Genomic DNA, 18699 nt, shown 5'->3' with positions numbered 1-18699 from the left:
CGGCTGATTCGCGTGATTAAAGAAAATTTATTTTTAATTTAGCAAAGTATGCACGAGATGAAAGAACAGTTTGAGAGAATAATGATGATGATGAACCAAACATTTCAAGGAAATAATACAAACAAGAATGGTGCTAGCGCTATGAATCGCGCAGGTCCAGTCAATAATCAAGATATTATTATTATTGGTGGTCGGTATGGCCTTGGAGAAGACAAGGTATTAAATACAGTCGAGAATTACAACATAGTAGAAGGAAAGTCAACTCTGCTGCCACGATTGAATCATCCTCGAACAGCATCAGCATCGTGTGTTTACAACAATGACGTTTTTGTCGTTGGTGGTTTCGATGGTAAAGAAGGAACTGACACGATCGAAGTTTTGAAGATGAACCAACATCCTTTGCGATGGACAATGTTTGACGGTAAACTGCCTGTCAAATTATATGCTCACGACGTCATAGTTTATCAAGGAAAATTATATATATTAGGAGGATGTGACGGAAAGAAAGAAAACATCGAACGCCATTTATGAGATTGCTCCTACCCCACCTTATACTGCCAAGCGGCTGAAGAGAATGCCCGAGCCAAGAACATTTCACAAAGCAGAACTTGTTAATGGAAAACTATTTATCTTGGGCGGAACAACAACCATCGATAATAAAGATGCTCTTGACAGCGTTGTTGTTTATGATTTGACTAAGAATAAGTTCAAGCCATGTCCATCGTTACCTCAGCCTGTTTTTGGCATGTCCACAGTCACTTGGGGTCATATGATCATCGTCGTTGGTGGTGTGGATAAGAATAACCAGGCATTAAATGACGTCATAATGTACGACACAGAGACTGGGCAAAGCGAGAGACTGCCCTCCATGATTTACAAAAGGAAGGGCAGCTGTGTCGCGATCATGAATGACGTCATTGTCGTGTTTGGTGGATGGAATGAGGAGCAGGGATTTCTCAACTCAGTGGAATCTTTCACCATTGGTGGAGATGGCTGGAAAGAACTGCCAGGAATGATAAAAAAGACGCAATGCTATTGCTGTAGTTAAACCTCTCTAGGTAAAGTATCAAAGAATTATTTCAGTTATTTAATAAAGGAGGTTAGGATGTGTTTGAGCGCATTTCATTCTGCGTCGATAGAAATTTTAATTTAAATCATAACATGACGATGAGACTGGAAGAATTATAATATGAATATCAAAATATTCAAATGTTGAATCACAACATAAAGTTGATTGAACACTTGAATACTTAATAAATATTTGTGAATTTGCAGGAGAATTTGATGAAAAATTTGAAGTAAAAGAGTTTGTCATTTTGTCCAAGATTGAGATGAACACGAAGTTTAAATGAACAATGAGTGAATGATTACATGAATTTTGTTTTCAAGTCTCTGAGCGCCGCTGACCACCACTGATCTTTTATGAAACTGGATGATTAAAGATGTTTTGTAATAAAAATGATATTGTGATAATTATATCTATATAAATGATGTAGCCGCGTGTATTTGTAAATATTGTAGATAAAGACTGAATATTCGTATATATTACTTGGTATTGAAACTAATCTTTAAAACATTTGAGAATTGTTTAGAATTAGAGACAATAATAATGAACATTTATAAAACTAGGATAGAATATAGACGATGAGTTCAGTCAGAACTAAACAATTGTAAATGAAACAAAATCTCAGATGATTCGTAACAAGTAACGTTAGGTCAGACCGTCCCCCAAAGGCTCACATCTTTGGCGCTCGCTAGCCCCCCCCCCCCATCCAAAAACTGCTTCGCGGTCCCTGCTGTTACCAGATGTCTGGTATATTGGACCTTAACAAGGGTAAATATACCTTATTTTGTATATTCAACTTGGACCAGGTCGAATACACCATATTCCGGTATATTCGACTTTATCAAGTTCGAATATACCATATTTAGTATAATGGACCTTATACTCAACCCTGGTCGAATATATCATTTTCCGGAATATTCTACGTTAACAAGATAGACAACAATGGGTGGACAAAAACAGAAGTGAACTAAATCATAACTAGTTTATTGTGATTGAACGAAGGTGTTTTGTGGATGAAAGATGAGACTCACAAACCAGAGACCTCAAAAATCTTAATATTTCCCCAAAAATAAATGAAGCATTCAAAAATACTTGGAATATCAATTTGATACTTGGAATAGCAAAAAAATGCAAATGTCTGAAGATATTTGAAATTCTCACAGCAGGATGGCAAAATGGTATTGTGAAAACGAAGCAGTTATACCCATATAAGGAAACAGATCAAGTCTACCATGAAATTATGCGATTAACAAAACATAAACATTGAGACGTGGCAAAAAGGAGTTGTCTTCAGCTGTTCAGCATAAAATATTATTGACATCGTTGAAATCAACTTGCACGGTTGAAAAAATTGGTAAAATCCTTCATCTTTCGTAAGTTTAATTCATTTTTAATCATTCAAAGCTGCATGATTTGTCACAGTCAATAGTGGCTTCGAGATATCGCATCGTTTAAATGAGCTTTTACACTTTTCTTTGTCTAACACTAAAGGGTATATCGTTAACCTTAGACTTAATAGTCTTGTAATTATCAGAATAAGGCTCAACTTTAACTTCTAAAACTTCTAACTTGTATGTTCTAATTTCGGGAATTTCGTTCAAGAGATAAATAGCCGAATTATGGTAAAAACTCGTCGGGTATAGTTTGTTCCGTCCTTGAAGGGTATCGTGATTATTACGATAATAATTTTGTTTATTTTCTCAGTTAAGCGCGCCTCACACGAGAGCTGGTAGCTGAGGTAAAGACCTCGCGAGGCTGTTAGCTCAGCAAGTTACTCTCGTGTGCGGATAGTTTTTCGTGAGGAATTCGCCTCGAGAGGCAAGTTTCTATCGTGTGCGGATAGTTTTCAGGCTGAGTTAACTGCCTCGCGAGGTCGTTAGCTCAGCCGATAGCTCTCTTGTGCGGCGGGCTTTACCCTTGTTCCGTCCTTGACCGTGTTGATATTTCAGAAACTCGTCTGATTTATCCGTCTAAATGCGAATTTAAGACGAGTTTCTCGTCCAGACAGGATTCCCGTCCAACTTACCCGTCTGTTTAGACGGGAAAAATCAGACGAGTTTCCTGTCTTCGATGAGCTTACATATAGAAAATCGAGGGGGAATTTATATACTTTGAAGTCCGTCGTACAGGACGTAGGTTCGATTTCTGCGAAAGAACCGACAGTTTCTCAATATTTCTCAACTGCTACCTCAGTTAGGTCTTAAAAATATAAATTCTGCTCTCTTCTCAATAACACAGAACCCTATTTTGTAAATAATTTTAGACTTCATTATAGAAACATCAAAATAACCAAACAATTACACAGCAGAAGCAGGAAGTGTAAGAGTTAAATTCCTACCTGACTGGTTTTTACGAATATTTCACAGACATTGCTTTCATTAACCATCATGCGAGAGGGAGGGAAATTGATCGAGTGTCTCTGCATGGTAAATTCTGTTTTTAGTTACATAATTCTGTCTTTAGCGACATATAACTTGTTAGGTAAATCATTATCAACCATTGCATGATTGAATTTCAATTTGAACTTGATCACGCTCCAGAACTTGATCACGCTCCAGAACTTGATCACGCTCCAGAACTTGATCACGCTCCCGGACTTGATCACGCTCCAGAACTTGATCACGCTCCAGAACTTGATCACGCTCCAGAACTTGATCACGCTCCAGAACTTTCACGCTCCAGAACTTGATCTCGCTCCAGAACTTGATCACGCTCCAGAACTTGATCTCGCTCCAGAACTTGATCACGCTCCAGAACTTGATCACGCTCCAGAACCTGACCACGTTTTGATCAAGACCTAAAATTGATTTAAATTTCAAAAGGGTTTTGATTAAGACCTCCGCAGGTTTCAGAATACGCCGTAGGAATTGATATAAGATGTTTAGGAAGCAATAAGTACTTCGCTACGTCCTAGAATTTGCATGATTCAATTTAGTCTGTTTTAAAGTCGAGTTAGACATGGTTTTACTTTATTCTTTTCCTAAGAGGCACTAAAACATCCCAGATTTTGCCAAAGATCATATTCATGGCAGCGAGATGGGAAGATGATTTGCAAGGTTATGACGTGGGTCGTTTTCAAGGAGAAGTCAACGAAGATCTGCTTTGTTCCATTTGTCAGGAAGTTCCAAAGGATCCCAGACTTTGCCAACACAAAGATCATATATTTTGTTTCGCTCATATATCACGACATCTCGTTCAAAACTCTCAAACATGTCCAGTTTGCAGAGATCCTCTGACTCAAGAAACCTTGAGACGACCAACAGGATTTCTGAAGAATTATTGGGAAGGTCTGAAAATCAAGTGTGATCATCATGAACGAGGATGTCCTGACTACGTTCGTCTGGAACATCTTTCAAAACATGTCGAGGAATGTGGATATGCTCCTGTCATGTGTCGTAATGAAGGATGTGATACAGAGGTAAATAGAAGAGATATTGAAACTCACGAGAAAAATTCCTGTCAATTCAGAATGGACAAATGTCACGACTGTAAAGATATCAAGGTAAGTTAAAATGAAAAATGAAATGTTTGGATTTATTCAATGTCTTTTACACTCATATTTTGTCAAGTTGTACGCAGTTCATCTCAATAACAATTCTATTTTGACTCAGGAAAATGTGGATGAAACAAATGTTCGAATGGCTGCGATAGAAAGAAATCAGGATGAAATGAAAGTAAGACAAGTCTTTCACTTATTTTTTGTTTTAAATTCGGAGCAATTTAGGAAAAATTAAATCGTACTTGAAAAATGAAATCTGAAACGTATCATTAATAATCTCACTTAGAAAAACGTGGATGAAATGAAGGCAAGTCAGGTTCAAACGAATGTTCAAATGACTGCGATTAGATGTAAACAGGATGAGATGAAGAGTAATCAGGATGAAATGAAAAAAAATCAGGATGAGATGAAGGTAGGACAAATCTTTCAGTTATTATTTGTTTTAATTTAATTTATATTTATTCAATGAAAATTAGGTTTTAATTGATTTGAATTAGTTTTGAAAAATTGGTATCATTAATAATCTGACTTAGAAAAACGTGGATGAAATTAAAGCAAGTCAGGTTCAAATGAATGTTCAAATGACTGCGATTGGAAACAAACAGGATGAGATGAAGAGAAATCAGGAAGAGATGAAGGTAGGACAAGTCTTTTAGTCATTCATTTCTTAATCTTGTATCCGGATAATTCATGATGAATTTCAGAAGTGGCTAATACTTTTCTTACCCGAGACCTGCTTACTCTCCCCAGGACTTAAGCCTTGACTCGGCGTAGAAACATTTCTAGCGGTAAGATTGCTGCCGGTGATTTAAACTTTGGTGATATCAATGCATCATTGCCTGATTCGCGTGAATAAAGAAAATTTGTTTTTAATTTAGCAAAGTATGAACGAGATGAAAGAACAGTTTGAGAAAATAATGATGATGATGAACCAAACATTTCAAAGAAATAATACAAACAAGAATGGTGCTAGCGCTATGAATCAGACAGGTCCAGTCAACAATCAAGATGTTATTATTATTGGTGGTCGGTATGGCTCAGGAAGTGGCGAGGTATTAAATACAGTCGAGAAATACAACATAGTAGAAGGAAAGTCAACTCCGCTGCCACGATTGAATCATCCTCGAACAGCATCAGTATCGTGTGTTTACAACAATGACGCTTTTGTCGTTGGTGGTTACGATGGTAAAGGAGCAACTGACACGATCGAAGTTTTGAGGATGAACCAACATCCTTTTCGATGGACAATGTTTTATGGTAAACTGCCTGTCAAATTATCTGGTCATGACGTCATAGTTCATCAAGGAAAATTATTCACAATAGGAGGATATGACGGGAATGAAAGAAAAATATCGAATGCCATTTATGAGATCGCTCTTACCCCACCTTATACTGCCAAGCTGCTGACGAGAATGCATCAGGCAAGAAGACATCACAGAGCAGAATTTGTTAATGGAAAACTATTTATCTTGGGCGGAACAACAACCGGCCTTCGTAAAGATGCTCTTCGAAGCGTTGTTGTTTATGATTTGAAAAGGAATAAAATGAAAACATGTCCATTTTTACCTCAGCCTGTTTGTGCTATGTCCACAGTCACTTGGGGTCATATGATCATCGTCGTTGGTGGTGTGGATAATAATGATCATGTATTAAATGACGTCATGATGTACGACACAGACACTGGGCGAAGCGAGAGACTGCCCTCCATGATTCACAAAAGGATCGACAGCTCTGTCGTGATCATGAATGACGTCATTGTCGTGTTTGGTGGATGGAATGAGGAGCAGGGAATTCTCAACTCAGTGGAATCTTTCACCATTGGTGGAGATAACTGGAAAGAACTGCCAGGAATGATAGAAAAAAGACGCGCTGCTACTGCTGTAGTTAAACCGCTGTAGGTAAAGTATCAAAGAATAAATTCAATTATTTAATAAAGGAGGTTAGGATATGTTTTGAACGCCTTCATTCTGCGTCGATAGAAATTTCATTTAAATCATAACATGACGATGAGACTGGAAGAATTATAATATGAATATCAAAATATTCAAATGTTGAATCACAACATAAAGTTGATTGAACACTTGAATACTTAATAGATATTTGTGAAATTTGCAGGAGAATTTGATGAAAAATTTGAAGTAAAAGAGTTTGTCATTTTGTCCAAGATTGAGATGAACACGAAGTTATAAATGAACAATCAGTGAATGATTACATGAATTAGGTTTTCAAGTCTCTGAGCGCCGCTGACCACCACTGATCTTTTATGAAACTGGATGATTGAAGATATTTTGTAATAAAAATGATATTGTGGTAATTATATCATATATAACTGATGTAGTCGCGTGTATTTGTAAATATTGTAGATAAAGACAGAATATTCGTATATATTACTTGATATTGAAACTAATCTTTAAAACATTTGAGAATTGTTTAGAATTAAAGACAATAATAAGGAACATTTATAAAACTAGGATAGAATATGGAAACTGAGTTCAGTCAGAACTAAACAATTGTAAATAAAACAAAATCTCAGATGATTCGTAACAAATAAAGTTAGATCAGACAACTACAGTATATTCATTCTGATATTTTCCCTTCTTATTCCAAGACAATTTGCATGGTTTGTTAATAGTTTTAATTCTAATGTTAATATCATTGTAGAAGTTCATTAAATCAAATCAATTTTTCATGTATAATGTTATATACATCGCCAAATATTTCCATTCTAAGAAAATGCGCTTTGAAAAGCTACCCATGAGGTAAGGTAAGGTATGGGTTGGGGATCAACGGATGATGAAGAGGAATGTTTGGGGATAAATGGTATTGCCTGAGGAATTGCGCTAAGGAATCTCGTTTTATTTCGGGATATTTTTTTCGCTAAACACGCGCAGAAGACAAGAAATAATGAAATTGATAATTCTGATATAAAAGTGAAACACAAGCCATGTTCACTTTTATTCTGTGAGAAAATCTCCACATTAAACACGACTCTTCACAGATATTAAAATCTGATGCAGAAAATTCCCCGGCGTAAAACACTCTCACTGTAGACTTGAAAGTTCAACGTATTCACATGTGGACTGGATTATAGCAGACACGAAATATTTATATTTGAAATTCTTTCATATTTCTTTAGGCCTGAATTCTCAGTATAGTTTTACTTGGAAATTTATAAAACTTCCACGAATGACATATTGAAACTAAAACTTCCGTGCACAAGAAATGCAATATTTTGAAGCTTTTATTTTTAAGTTAGTAAATAAATGACTACTAAAATTACTAGTTTGAGTTTATATGTTCTTAATAATGGAAAACTTTTTTAACATTGCAATTTCTGTTAAATATATCAGCATAAGTTGAGAATTGTTTTATGTTTTCCCAGGAAATTGAGGTGATTTAAGGTCAAGTTAAGTTTCCTCACATGATAATTTCGCAATATTAAAGTCATCGTCACAGATTGTGTTACACAAAGAACGAACAAGACTCGAGAATTGTTGCTGTGAAAATCACTGGTAAGTTTCTTGCAAGATTTGTTCCTAATCTTAGACAACTCTCAGACGCGAGATCGCACGAACTCAGCGCCATTGACAGGCAAATTGGTGCGTATCATTTGTTTGAGGTTTGGATATTATTCGCTTCCGAGTATCGCGTTCAGAATGCGAGCAGAAGCTGAGCTAACAAAGGATTTCTCGAGGAAAGAAATGGACCCAAATTAATGAATTGACGGACGGTTCTGAGTTCGTCTGATCTCGTGAGAATCCAGTCTTAATAAACGAATGTTTAAATGGTGATTTTCATGAAATCTAAGAGATTCTAGCGAGTTAATACTTCGCGCAATGACTACAATAAACAAGGCTTATTTGAATATATAATAAATAAGAGATTACCTGAAGTATTTGATGGACAATCATCGTCTTGAATACAACAATATATTACGTTAAATATAGGCTCGTATTTTGTGTTGAAATACAAAGAAGGCTGTGATTTTGTTTATTGCGTTTAAGATAGACTTTCTAGGTCTAAAATGTGTTTGAACAAAGTGCGCATGCTCAGTTAGGGATGGGCTGACATGGTATATTTTCATAATCAACTTAAGGAGGTTCTGATATATAAATTGTTAATGCTGCACAGTGAATATAGAATAGTTGAGTAGATTTCTTGACGCTAAGATGATAAGTTTTTTGCACATATTATCCAGATATTTGTCAGGAAATCATTTTCAATTCTATGCTAATTTCGTTAAAATATTCTTCGAATTTCTAGCTATCCTCTTGAATGTGAGTTCCGGTTATATCCGACCAAAACAATACAATAATCAAACGTAGATATTCCCTTTATTTATTTTTCATCAAAAGATTCTTTGACTGGTTACCTCACAGGAAGAGATCAGTCTGTCAGAGGTTATTGAAAGGACTGAATTCTGTTATATTTGTGAAACGCTTCAACGCAAATATTCTGAATTGTCCGCGAGTTGAAACTACCAGCGTTTTTAACTTCAACTGAACAAAGTTTTGTTCAAATCCTCCAGTTGAAAAACGTCGTTTATTCCTTTTTGGACTTGAGAAGGTTTAAAAACATGAAAACTATTTTGAGATGCTTTTTTTCTAATCCAGCAGAACTATGGCAGCGAGATGGGAAGATGATTTGCAAGGTTATGACGTGGGTCGTTTTCAAGGAGAAGTCAACGAAGATCTGCTTTGTTCCATTTGTCAGGAAGTTCCAAAGGATCCCAGACTTTGCCAACACAAAGATCATATATTTTGTTTCGCTCATATATCACGACATCTCGTTCAAAACTCTCAAACATGTCCAGTTTGCAGAGATCCTCTGACTCAAGAAACCTTGAGACGACCAACAGGATTTCTGAAGAATTATTGGGAAGGTCTGAAAATCAAGTGTGATCATCATGAACGAGGATGTCCTGACTACGTTCGTCTGGAACATCTTCCAAAACATGTCGAGGAATGTGGATATGGTCCTGTCATGTGTCGTAATGAAGGATGTGATACAGAGGTAAATAGAAGAGATATTGAAACTCACGAGAAAAATTTCTGTCAATTCAGACTGGCTAAATGTCACGACTGTAAAAATATCAAGGTGAATCAAGCAGAAAAATAAAATGTTTGGATTTATTCAATATCTTTTACACTTCGTATTTTGTCGAGTTGTACGCAATTCATCTCAATAACAATTTCACTTTGACTTAGAAAAATGTCAATGAAACGAACGTTCGAATTACTGCGATAGAAACAAAACTGGAGGAAATGAAGAGAAAACAGGATGAAATAAAGGTAAGACTAACTATTCAGTTGATATTTGCTTTAAATTAGAATGGATTGAATTGTTGTTCAAAATTTTAATGGCACATGCTTGACTGAAAACATTAATAATTTGATTTAGATAAATGTGGATGAAATTAAGGCAAGTCAGGTTGAAACGAGTGTTCAAATGACTGCGATTGGAAGTATACAGGATGAGATGAAGAGAAAACAGGATGAAATGAAAACAAATCAGAATGAAATGAAAACAAGTCAGAATGAAATGAAGAGAAATCAGGAAGAGATGAAGGTAAGAGAGGTCTTTTAGTCATTCATAGCTTTGAAATAAAATGAATTATATAACTATAACTTCAGAAGTCTCTAATACTTACATGGGACCTGCTTACTGGCGGTGATTAAAGCTTTGGTGATATGAATGCATTATCGGCTGATTCGCGTGATTAAAGAAAATTTATTTTTAATTTAGCAAAGTATGCACGAGATGAAAGAACAGTTTGAGAGAATAATGATGATGATGAACCAAACATTTCAAGGAAATAATACAAACAAGAATGGTGCTAGCGCTATGAATCGCGCAGGTCCAGTCAATAATCAAGATATTATTATTATTGGTGGTCGGTATGGCCTTGGAGAAGACAAGGTATTAAATACAGTCGAGAATTACAACATAGTAGAAGGAAAGTCAACTCTGCTGCCACGATTGAATCATCCTCGAACAGCATCAGCATCGTGTGTTTACAACAATGACGTTTTTGTCGTTGGTGGTTTCGATGGTAAAGAAGGAACTGACACGATCGAAGTTTTGAAGATGAACCAACATCCTTTGCGATGGACAATGTTTGACGGTAAACTGCCTGTCAAATTATATGCTCACGACGTCATAGTTTATCAAGGAAAATTATATATATTAGGAGGATGTGACGGAAAAGAAAGAAAAACATCGAACGCCATTTATGAGATTGCTCCTACCCCACCTTATACTGCCAAGCGGCTGAAGAGAATGCCCGAGCCAAGAACATTTCACAAAGCAGAACTTGTTAATGGAAAACTATTTATCTTGGGCGGAACAACAACCATCGATAATAAAGATGCTCTTGACAGCGTTGTTGTTTATGATTTGACTAAGAATAAGTTCAAGCCATGTCCATCGTTACCTCAGCCTGTTTTTGGCATGTCCACAGTCACTTGGGGTCATATGATCATCGTCGTTGGTGGTGTGGATAAGAATAACCAGGCATTAAATGACGTCATAATGTACGACACAGAGACTGGGCAAAGCGAGAGACTGCCCTCCATGATTTACAAAAGGAAGGGCAGCTGTGTCGCGATCATGAATGACGTCATTGTCGTGTTTGGTGGATGGAATGAGGAGCAGGGATTTCTCAACTCAGTGGAATCTTTCACCATTGGTGGAGATGGCTGGAAAGAACTGCCAGGAATGATAGAAAAAAGACGCAATGCTATTGCTGTAGTTAAACCTCTCTAGGTAAAGTATCAAAGAATTATTTCAGTTATTTAATAAAGGAGGTTAGGATGTGTTTTGAGCGCATTTCATTCTGCGTCGATAGAAATTTTAATTTAAATCATAACATGACGATGAGACTGGAAGAATTATAATATGAATATCAAAATATTCAAATGTTGAATCACAACATAAAGTTGATTGAACACTTGAATACTTAATAAATATTTGTGAATTTGCAGGAGAATTTGATGAAAAATTTGAAGTAAAAGAGTTTGTCATTTTGTCCAAGATTGAGATGAACACGAAGTTATAAATGAACAATGAGTGAATGATTACATGAATTTTGTTTTCAAGTCTCTGAGCGCCGCTGACCACCACTGATCTTTTATGAAACTGGATGATTAAAGATGTTTTGTAATAAAAATGATATTGTGATAATTATATCATATAAATGATGTAGCCGCGTGTATTTGTAAATATTGTAGATAAAGACTGAATATTCGTATATATTACTTGGTATTGAAACTAATCTTTAAAACATTTGAGAATTGTTTAGAATTAGAGACAATAATAATGAACATTTATAAAACTAGGATAGAATATAGACGATGAGTTCAGTCAGAACTAAACAATTGTAAATGAAACAAAATCTCAGATGATTCGTAACAAGTAACGTTAGGTCAGACCGTCCCCCAAAGGCTCACATCTTTGGCGCTCGCTAGCCCCCCCCCCCCATCCAAAAACTGCTTCGCGGTCCCTGCTGTTACCAGATGTCTGGTATATTGGACCTTAACAAGGGTAAATATACCTTATTTTTGTATATTCAACTTGGACCAGGTCGAATACACCATATTCCGGTATATTCGACTTTATCAAGTTCGAATATACCATATTTAGTATAATGGACCTTATACTCAACCCTGGTCGAATATATCATTTTCCGGAATATTCTACGTTAACAAGATAGACAACAATGGGTGGACAAAAACAGAAGTGAACTAAATCATAACTAGTTTATTGTGATTGAACGAAGGTGTTTTGTGGATGAAAGATGAGACTCACAAACCAGAGACCTCAAAAATCTTAATATTTCCCCAAAAATAAATGAAGCATTCAAAAATACTTGGAATATCAATTTGATACTTGGAATAGCAAAAAAATGCAAATGTCTGAAGATATTTGAAATTCTCACAGCAGGATGGCAAAATGGTATTGTGAAAACGAAGCAGTTATACCCATATAAGGAAACAGATCAAGTCTACCATGAAATTATGCGATTAACAAAACATAAACATTGAGACGTGGCAAAAAGGAGTTGTCTTCAGCTGTTCAGCATAAAATATTATTGACATCGTTGAAATCAACTTGCACGGTTGAAAAAATTGGTAAAAATCCTTCATCTTTCGTAAGTTTAATTCATTTTTAATCATTCAAAGCTGCATGATTTGTCACAGTCAATAGTGGCTTCGAGATATCGCATCGTTTAAATGAGCTTTTACACTTTTCTTTGTCTAACACTAAAGGGTATATCGTTAACCTTAGACTTAATAGTCTTGTAATTATCAGAATAAGGCTCAACTTTAACTTCTAAAACTTCTAACTTGTATGTTCTAATTTCGGGAATTTCGTTCAAGAGATAAATAGCCGAATTATGGTAAAAACTCGTCGGGTATAGTTTGTTCCGTCCTTGAAGGGTATCGTGATTATTACGATAATAATTTTGTTTATTTTCTCAGTTAAGCGCGCCTCACACGAGAGCTGGTAGCTGAGGTAAAGACCTCGCGAGGCTGTTAGCTCAGCAAGTTACTCTCGTGTGCGGATAGTTTTTCGTGAGGAATTCGCCTCGAGAGGCAAGTTTCTATCGTGTGCGGATAGTTTTCAGGCTGAGTTAACTGCCTCGCGAGGTCGTTAGCTCAGCCGATAGCTCTCTTGTGCGGCGGGCTTTACCCTTGTTCCGTCCTTGACCGTGTTGATATTTCAGAAACTCGTCTGATTTATCCGTCTAAATGCGAATTTAAGACGAGTTTCTCGTCCAGACAGGATTCCCGTCCAACTTACCCGTCTGTTTAGACGGGAAAAATCAGACGAGTTTCCTGTCTTCGATGAGCTTACATATAGAAAATCGAGGGGGAATTTATATACTTTGAAGTCCGTCGTACAGGACGTAGGTTCGATTTCTGCGAAAGAACCGACAGTTTCTCAATATTTCTCAACTGCTACCTCAGTTAGGTCTTAAAAATATAAATTCTGCTCTCTTCTCAATAACACAGAACCCTATTTTGTAAATAATTTTAGACTTCATTATAGAAACATCAAAATAACCAAACAATTACACAGCAGAAGCAGGAAGTGTAAGAGTTAAATTCCTACCTGACTGGTTTTTACGAATATTCACAGACATTGCTTTCATTAACCATCATGCGAGAGGGGGGAATTGATCGAGTGTCTCTGCATGGTAAATTCTGTTTTTAGTTTACATAATTCTGTCTTTAGCGACATATAACTTGTTAGGTAATCATTATCATTGCATGATTGAATTTCAATTTGAACTTGATCACGCTCCAGAACTTGATCACGCTCCAGAACTTGATCACGCTCCAGAACTTGATCACGCTCCCGGACTTGATCACGCTCCAGAACTTGATCACGCTCCAGAACTTGATCACGCTCCAGAACTTGATCACGCTCCAGAACTTTCACGCTCCAGAATTGATCTCGCTCCAGAACTTGATCACGCTCCAGAACTTGATCTCGCTCCAGAACTTGATCACGCTCCAGAACTTGATCACGCTCCAGAACCTGACCACGTTTTGATCAAGACCTAAAATTGATTTAAATTTCAAAAGGGTTTTGATTAAGACCTCCGCAGGTTTCAGAATAACGCCGTAGGAATTGATATAAGATGTTTAGGAAGCAATAAGTACTTCGCTACGTCCTAGAATTTGCATGATTCAATTTAGTCTGTTTTAAAGTCGAGTTAGACATGGTTTTACTTTATTCTTTTCCTAAGAGGCACTAAAACATCCCAGATTTTGCCAAAGATCATATCATGCAGCGAGATGATGGAAGATGATTTGCAAGGTTATGACGTGGGTCGTTTTCAAGGAAAGTCAACGAAGATCTGCTTTGTTCCATTTGTCAGGAAGTTCCAAAGGATCCCAGACTTTGCCAACACAAAGATCATATATTTTGTTTCGCTCAATATCACGACATCTCGTTCAAAACTCTCAAAACATGTCCAGTTTGCAGAGATCCTACTCAAGAAACCTTGAGACGACCAACAGGATTTGAAGAATTATTGGGAAGGTCTGAAAAATCAAGTGTGATCATCATGAACGAGGATGTCCTGACTACGTTCGTCTGGAACATCTTTCAAAACATGTCGAGGAATGTGGATATGCTCCTGTCATGTGTCGTAATGAAGGATGTGATACAGAGGTAAATAGAAGAGATATTGAAACTCACGAGAAAAATTCCTGTCAATTCAGAATGGACAAATGTCACGACTGTAAAGATATAAGGTAAGTTAAAATGAAAAATGAAATGTTTGGATTTATTCAATGTCTTTTACACTCATATTTTGTCAAGTTGTACGCAGTTCATCTCAATAACAATCTATTTTGACTCAGGAAAAGTGGATGAAACAATGTTCGAATGGCTGCGATAGAAAGAATCAGGATGAAATGAAAGAAGACAAGTCTTTCACTTATTTTTTTTGTTTTAAATTCGGAGCAATTTAGGAAAAATTAAATCGTACTTGAAAAATGAAATCTGAAACGTATCATAATAATCTCACTTAGAAAACGTGGATGAAATGAAGGCAAGTCAGGTTCAAACGAATGTTCAAATGACTGCGATTAGATGTAAACAGGATGAGATGAAGAGTAATCAGGATGAAATGAAAAAAAATCAGGATGAGATGAAGGTAGGACAAATCTTTCAGTTATTATTTGTTTTTAATTTAATTTATATTTTATTCAATGAAATTAGGTTTTAATTTGATTTGAATTAGTTTTGAAAAATTGGTATCATTAATATCTGACTTAGAAAAACGTGTGAATGTAAAAAGCAAGTCAGGTTCAAATGAATGTTCAAATGACTGCGATTGGAAACAACAGGATGAGATGAAGAGAAATCAGAAGAGATGAAGGTAGGACAAGTCTTTTAGTCATTCATTTCTTAATCTTGTATCCGGATAATTCATGATGAATTTCAGAAGTGGCTAATACTTTTCTTACCCGAGACCTGCTTACTACTCTCCCAGGACTTAAGCCTTGACTCGGCGTAGAAACATTTCTAGCGGTAAGATTGCTGCCGGTGATTTAAACTTTGGTGATATCAATGCATCATTGCCTGATTCGCGTGAATAAAGAAAATTTGTTTTAATTTAGCAAGTAGAACGAGATGAAAGAACAGTTTGGAGAAAAATAATGATGATGATGAACCAAACATTTCAAAGAAATAATACAAACAAGAATGGGTGCTAGCGCTATGAATCAGACAGGTCCAGTCAACAATCAAGATGTTATATTATTGGTGGTCGGTATGGCTCAGGAAGTGGCGAGGTATTAAATACAGTCGAGAAATACAACAGTAGAAGGAAAGTCAACCCGCTGACGAGAATCATCCTCGAACAGCATCAGTATCGTGTGTTTACAACAATGACGCTTTTGTCGTTGGTGGTTACGATGGTAAAGGAGCAACTGACACGATCGAAGTTTTGAGATGAACCACATCCTTTCGATGGACAATGTTTTATGGTAAACTGCCTGTCAAATTATCTGGTCATGACGTCATAGTTCATCAAGGAAAATTATTCACAATAGGAGGATATGACGGGAATGAAAGAAAAATATCGAATGCCATTTATGAGATCGCTCTTACCCCACCTTATACTGCCAAGCTGCTGGGAGAATGCATCAGGCAAGAAGACATCACAGAGCAGAATTTGTTAATGGAAAACTATTTATCTTGGGCGGAACAACAACCGGCCTTTCGTAAAGATGCTCTTCGAAGCGTTGTTGTTTTATGATTTGAAAAGGAATAAAATGAAAACATGTCCATTTTACCTCAGCCTGTTTGTGCTATGTCCACAGTCACTTGGGGTCATATGATCATCGTCGTTGGTGGTGTGGATAATAATGATATGTATTAAATGACGTCATGATGTACGACACAGACACTGGCGAAGCGAGAGACTGCCCTCCATGATTCACAAAAGGATCGACAGCTCTGTCGTGATCATGAATGACGTCATTGTCGTGTTGGTGGATGGAATGAGGAGCAGGGAATTCTCAACTCAGTGGAATCTTTCACCATTGGTGGAGATAACTGGAAAGAACTGCCAGGAATGATAGAAAAAAGACGCGCTGCTACTGCTGTAGTTAAACCGCTGTAGGTAAAGTATAAAAAAATTAATTCAATTATTTAATAAAGGAGGTTAGGATATGTTTTGAACGCCTTTCATTCTGCGTCGATAGAAATTTCATTTAAATCATAACATGACGATGAGACTGGAAGAATTATAATATGAATATCAAAATATTCAAATGTTGAATCACAACATAAAGTTGATTGAACACTTGAATACTTAATAATATTTGTGAAATTTGCAGGAGAATTTGAAAAATTTGAAGTAAAAGAGTTTGTCATTTTGTCCAAGATTGAGATGAACACGAAGTTATAAATGAACAATCAGTGAATGATTACATGAATTAGGTTTTCAAGTCTCTGAGCGCCGCTGACCACCACTGATCTTTTATGAAACTGGATGAAAAGATGTTTTGTAATAAAAATGATATTGTGATAACTATATCATATATAACTGATGTAGTCGCGTGTATTTGTAAATATTGTAGATAAAGACAGAATATTCGTATATATTACTTGATATTGAAACTAATCTTTAAAACATTTGAGAATTGTTTAGAATTAAAGACAATAATAATGAACATTTATAAAACTAGGATAGAATATGACGCTGAGTTCAGTCAGAACTAAACAATTGTAAATAAAACAAAATCTCAGATGATTCGTAACAAGTAAAGTTAGATCAGACAACTACAGTATATTCATTCTGATATTTTCCCTTCTTATTCCAAGACAATTTGCATGGTTTGTTAATAGTTTTAAGTCTAATGTTAACGTATCATTGTAGAAGTTCATTAAATCAAATCAATTTTTCATGTATAATGTTATATACATCGCCAAATATTTCCATTCTAAGAAAATGCGCTTTGAAAAGCTACCAATGAGGTAAGGTAAGGTATGGGTTGGGGATCAACGGATGATGAAGAGGAATGTTTGGGGATAAATGGTATTGCCTGAGGAATTGCGCTAAGGAATCTCGTTTTATTTCGGGATATTTTTTTCGGTAAACACGCGCAGAAGACAAGAAATAATGAAATTGATAATTTGATATAAAAGTGAAACAAGCATGTTCACTTTTTTCTGTGAGAAAATCTCCACATTAAACACGACTCTTCACAGATATTAAAATCTGATGCAGAAAATTCCCCGGCGTAAAACACTCTCACTGTAGACTTGAAAGTTCAACGTATTCACATGTGGACTGGATTATAGCAGACACCGAAATATTTATATGAAATTCTTTCATATTTCTTTAGGCCTGAATTCTCAGTATTAGTTTTACTTGGAAATTTATAAAACTTCCACGAATGACATATTGAAGCTAAAACTTCCGTGCACAAGAAATGCAATATTTTGAAGCTTTTATTTAAGTTAGTAAATAAATGACTACTAAAATTACTAGTTTGAGTTTATATGTTCTTAATAATGGAAAACTTTTTTTAACATTGCAATTTCTGTTAAATATATCAGCATAAGTTGAGAATTGGTTGATGTTTTCCCAGGAAATTGAGGTGATTTAAGGTCAAGTTAAGTTTCCTCACATGATAATTTCGCAATATTAAAGTCATCGTCACAGATTGTGTTACACAAAGAACGAACAAGACTCGAGAATTGTTGCTGTGAAAATCACTGGTAAGTTTCTTGCAAGATTTGTTCCTAATCTTAGACAACTCTCAGACGCGAGATCGCACGAACTCAGCGCCATTGACAGGCAAATTGGTGCGTATCATTTGTTTGAGGTTTGGATATTATTCGCTTCCGAGTATCGCGTTCAGAATGCGAGCAGAAGCTGAGCTAACAAAGGATTTCTCGAGGAAAGAAATGGACCCAAATTAATGAATTGACGGACGGTTCTGAGTTCGTCTGATCTCGTGAGAATCCAGTCTTAATAAACGAATGTTTAAATGGTGATTTTCATGAAATCTAAGATTCTAGCGAGTTAATACTTCGCGCAATGACTACAATAAACAAGGCTTATTTGAATATAATAATAAATAAGAGATTAACCTGAAGTATTTGA

The 18699-nt window shown here is 36.0% G+C and overlaps 2 protein-coding genes across 2 annotated transcripts; both read left to right on the top strand.

The window, feature by feature from the left end:
• The first annotated feature begins 3789 nt into the window (after positions 1–3789).
• LOC114537809 (TNF receptor-associated factor 5-like) lies at positions 3790–6108 on the top strand. Its single transcript, XM_028558907.1, has 6 exons — positions 3790–4568; positions 4678–4740; positions 4852–4977; positions 5099–5203; positions 5444–5986; positions 6103–6108. The coding sequence occupies exons 1-6, from the start codon at positions 4092–4094 to the stop codon at positions 6106–6108; spliced, it is 1320 nt and encodes a 439-aa protein (XP_028414708.1). The 5' UTR covers positions 3790–4091.
• Positions 6109–10325: 4217 nt separating this feature from the next.
• LOC114537808 (influenza virus NS1A-binding protein-like) lies at positions 10326–11330 on the top strand. The gene has a single exon (XM_028558905.1). The coding sequence runs from the start codon at positions 10326–10328 to the stop codon at positions 11328–11330; it is 1005 nt and encodes a 334-aa protein (XP_028414706.1).
• The last annotated feature ends 7369 nt before the right edge of the window (positions 11331–18699 follow it).

This window comes from Dendronephthya gigantea, unplaced genomic scaffold, assembly GCF_004324835.1.
Source record: "Dendronephthya gigantea isolate DGI-Jeju-01 unplaced genomic scaffold, DenGig_1.0 000165F, whole genome shotgun sequence".
Taxonomy (NCBI): Eukaryota; Metazoa; Cnidaria; class Anthozoa; order Malacalcyonacea; family Nephtheidae; genus Dendronephthya; species Dendronephthya gigantea.
This window is presented reverse-complemented; position numbering and strand designations above follow the sequence as displayed.

Excerpts from the sequence above, each read along its gene's own strand:
- LOC114537809 (XM_028558907.1), top strand. The coding sequence starts at position 4,092 with ATGGCAGCGAGATGGGAAGATGATTTGCAAGGTTATGACGTGGGTCGT. Across the intron at positions 4,569-4,677 it reads ACGACTGTAAAGATATCAAG|GAAAATGTGGATGAAACAAA; the intron begins GTAAGTTAAAAT and ends ATTTTGACTCAG. Across the intron at positions 4,741-4,851 it reads GAAATCAGGATGAAATGAAA|AAAAACGTGGATGAAATGAA; the intron begins GTAAGACAAGTC and ends AATCTCACTTAG.
- LOC114537808 (XM_028558905.1), top strand. The coding sequence starts at position 10,326 with ATGAAAGAACAGTTTGAGAGAATAATGATGATGATGAACCAAACATTT.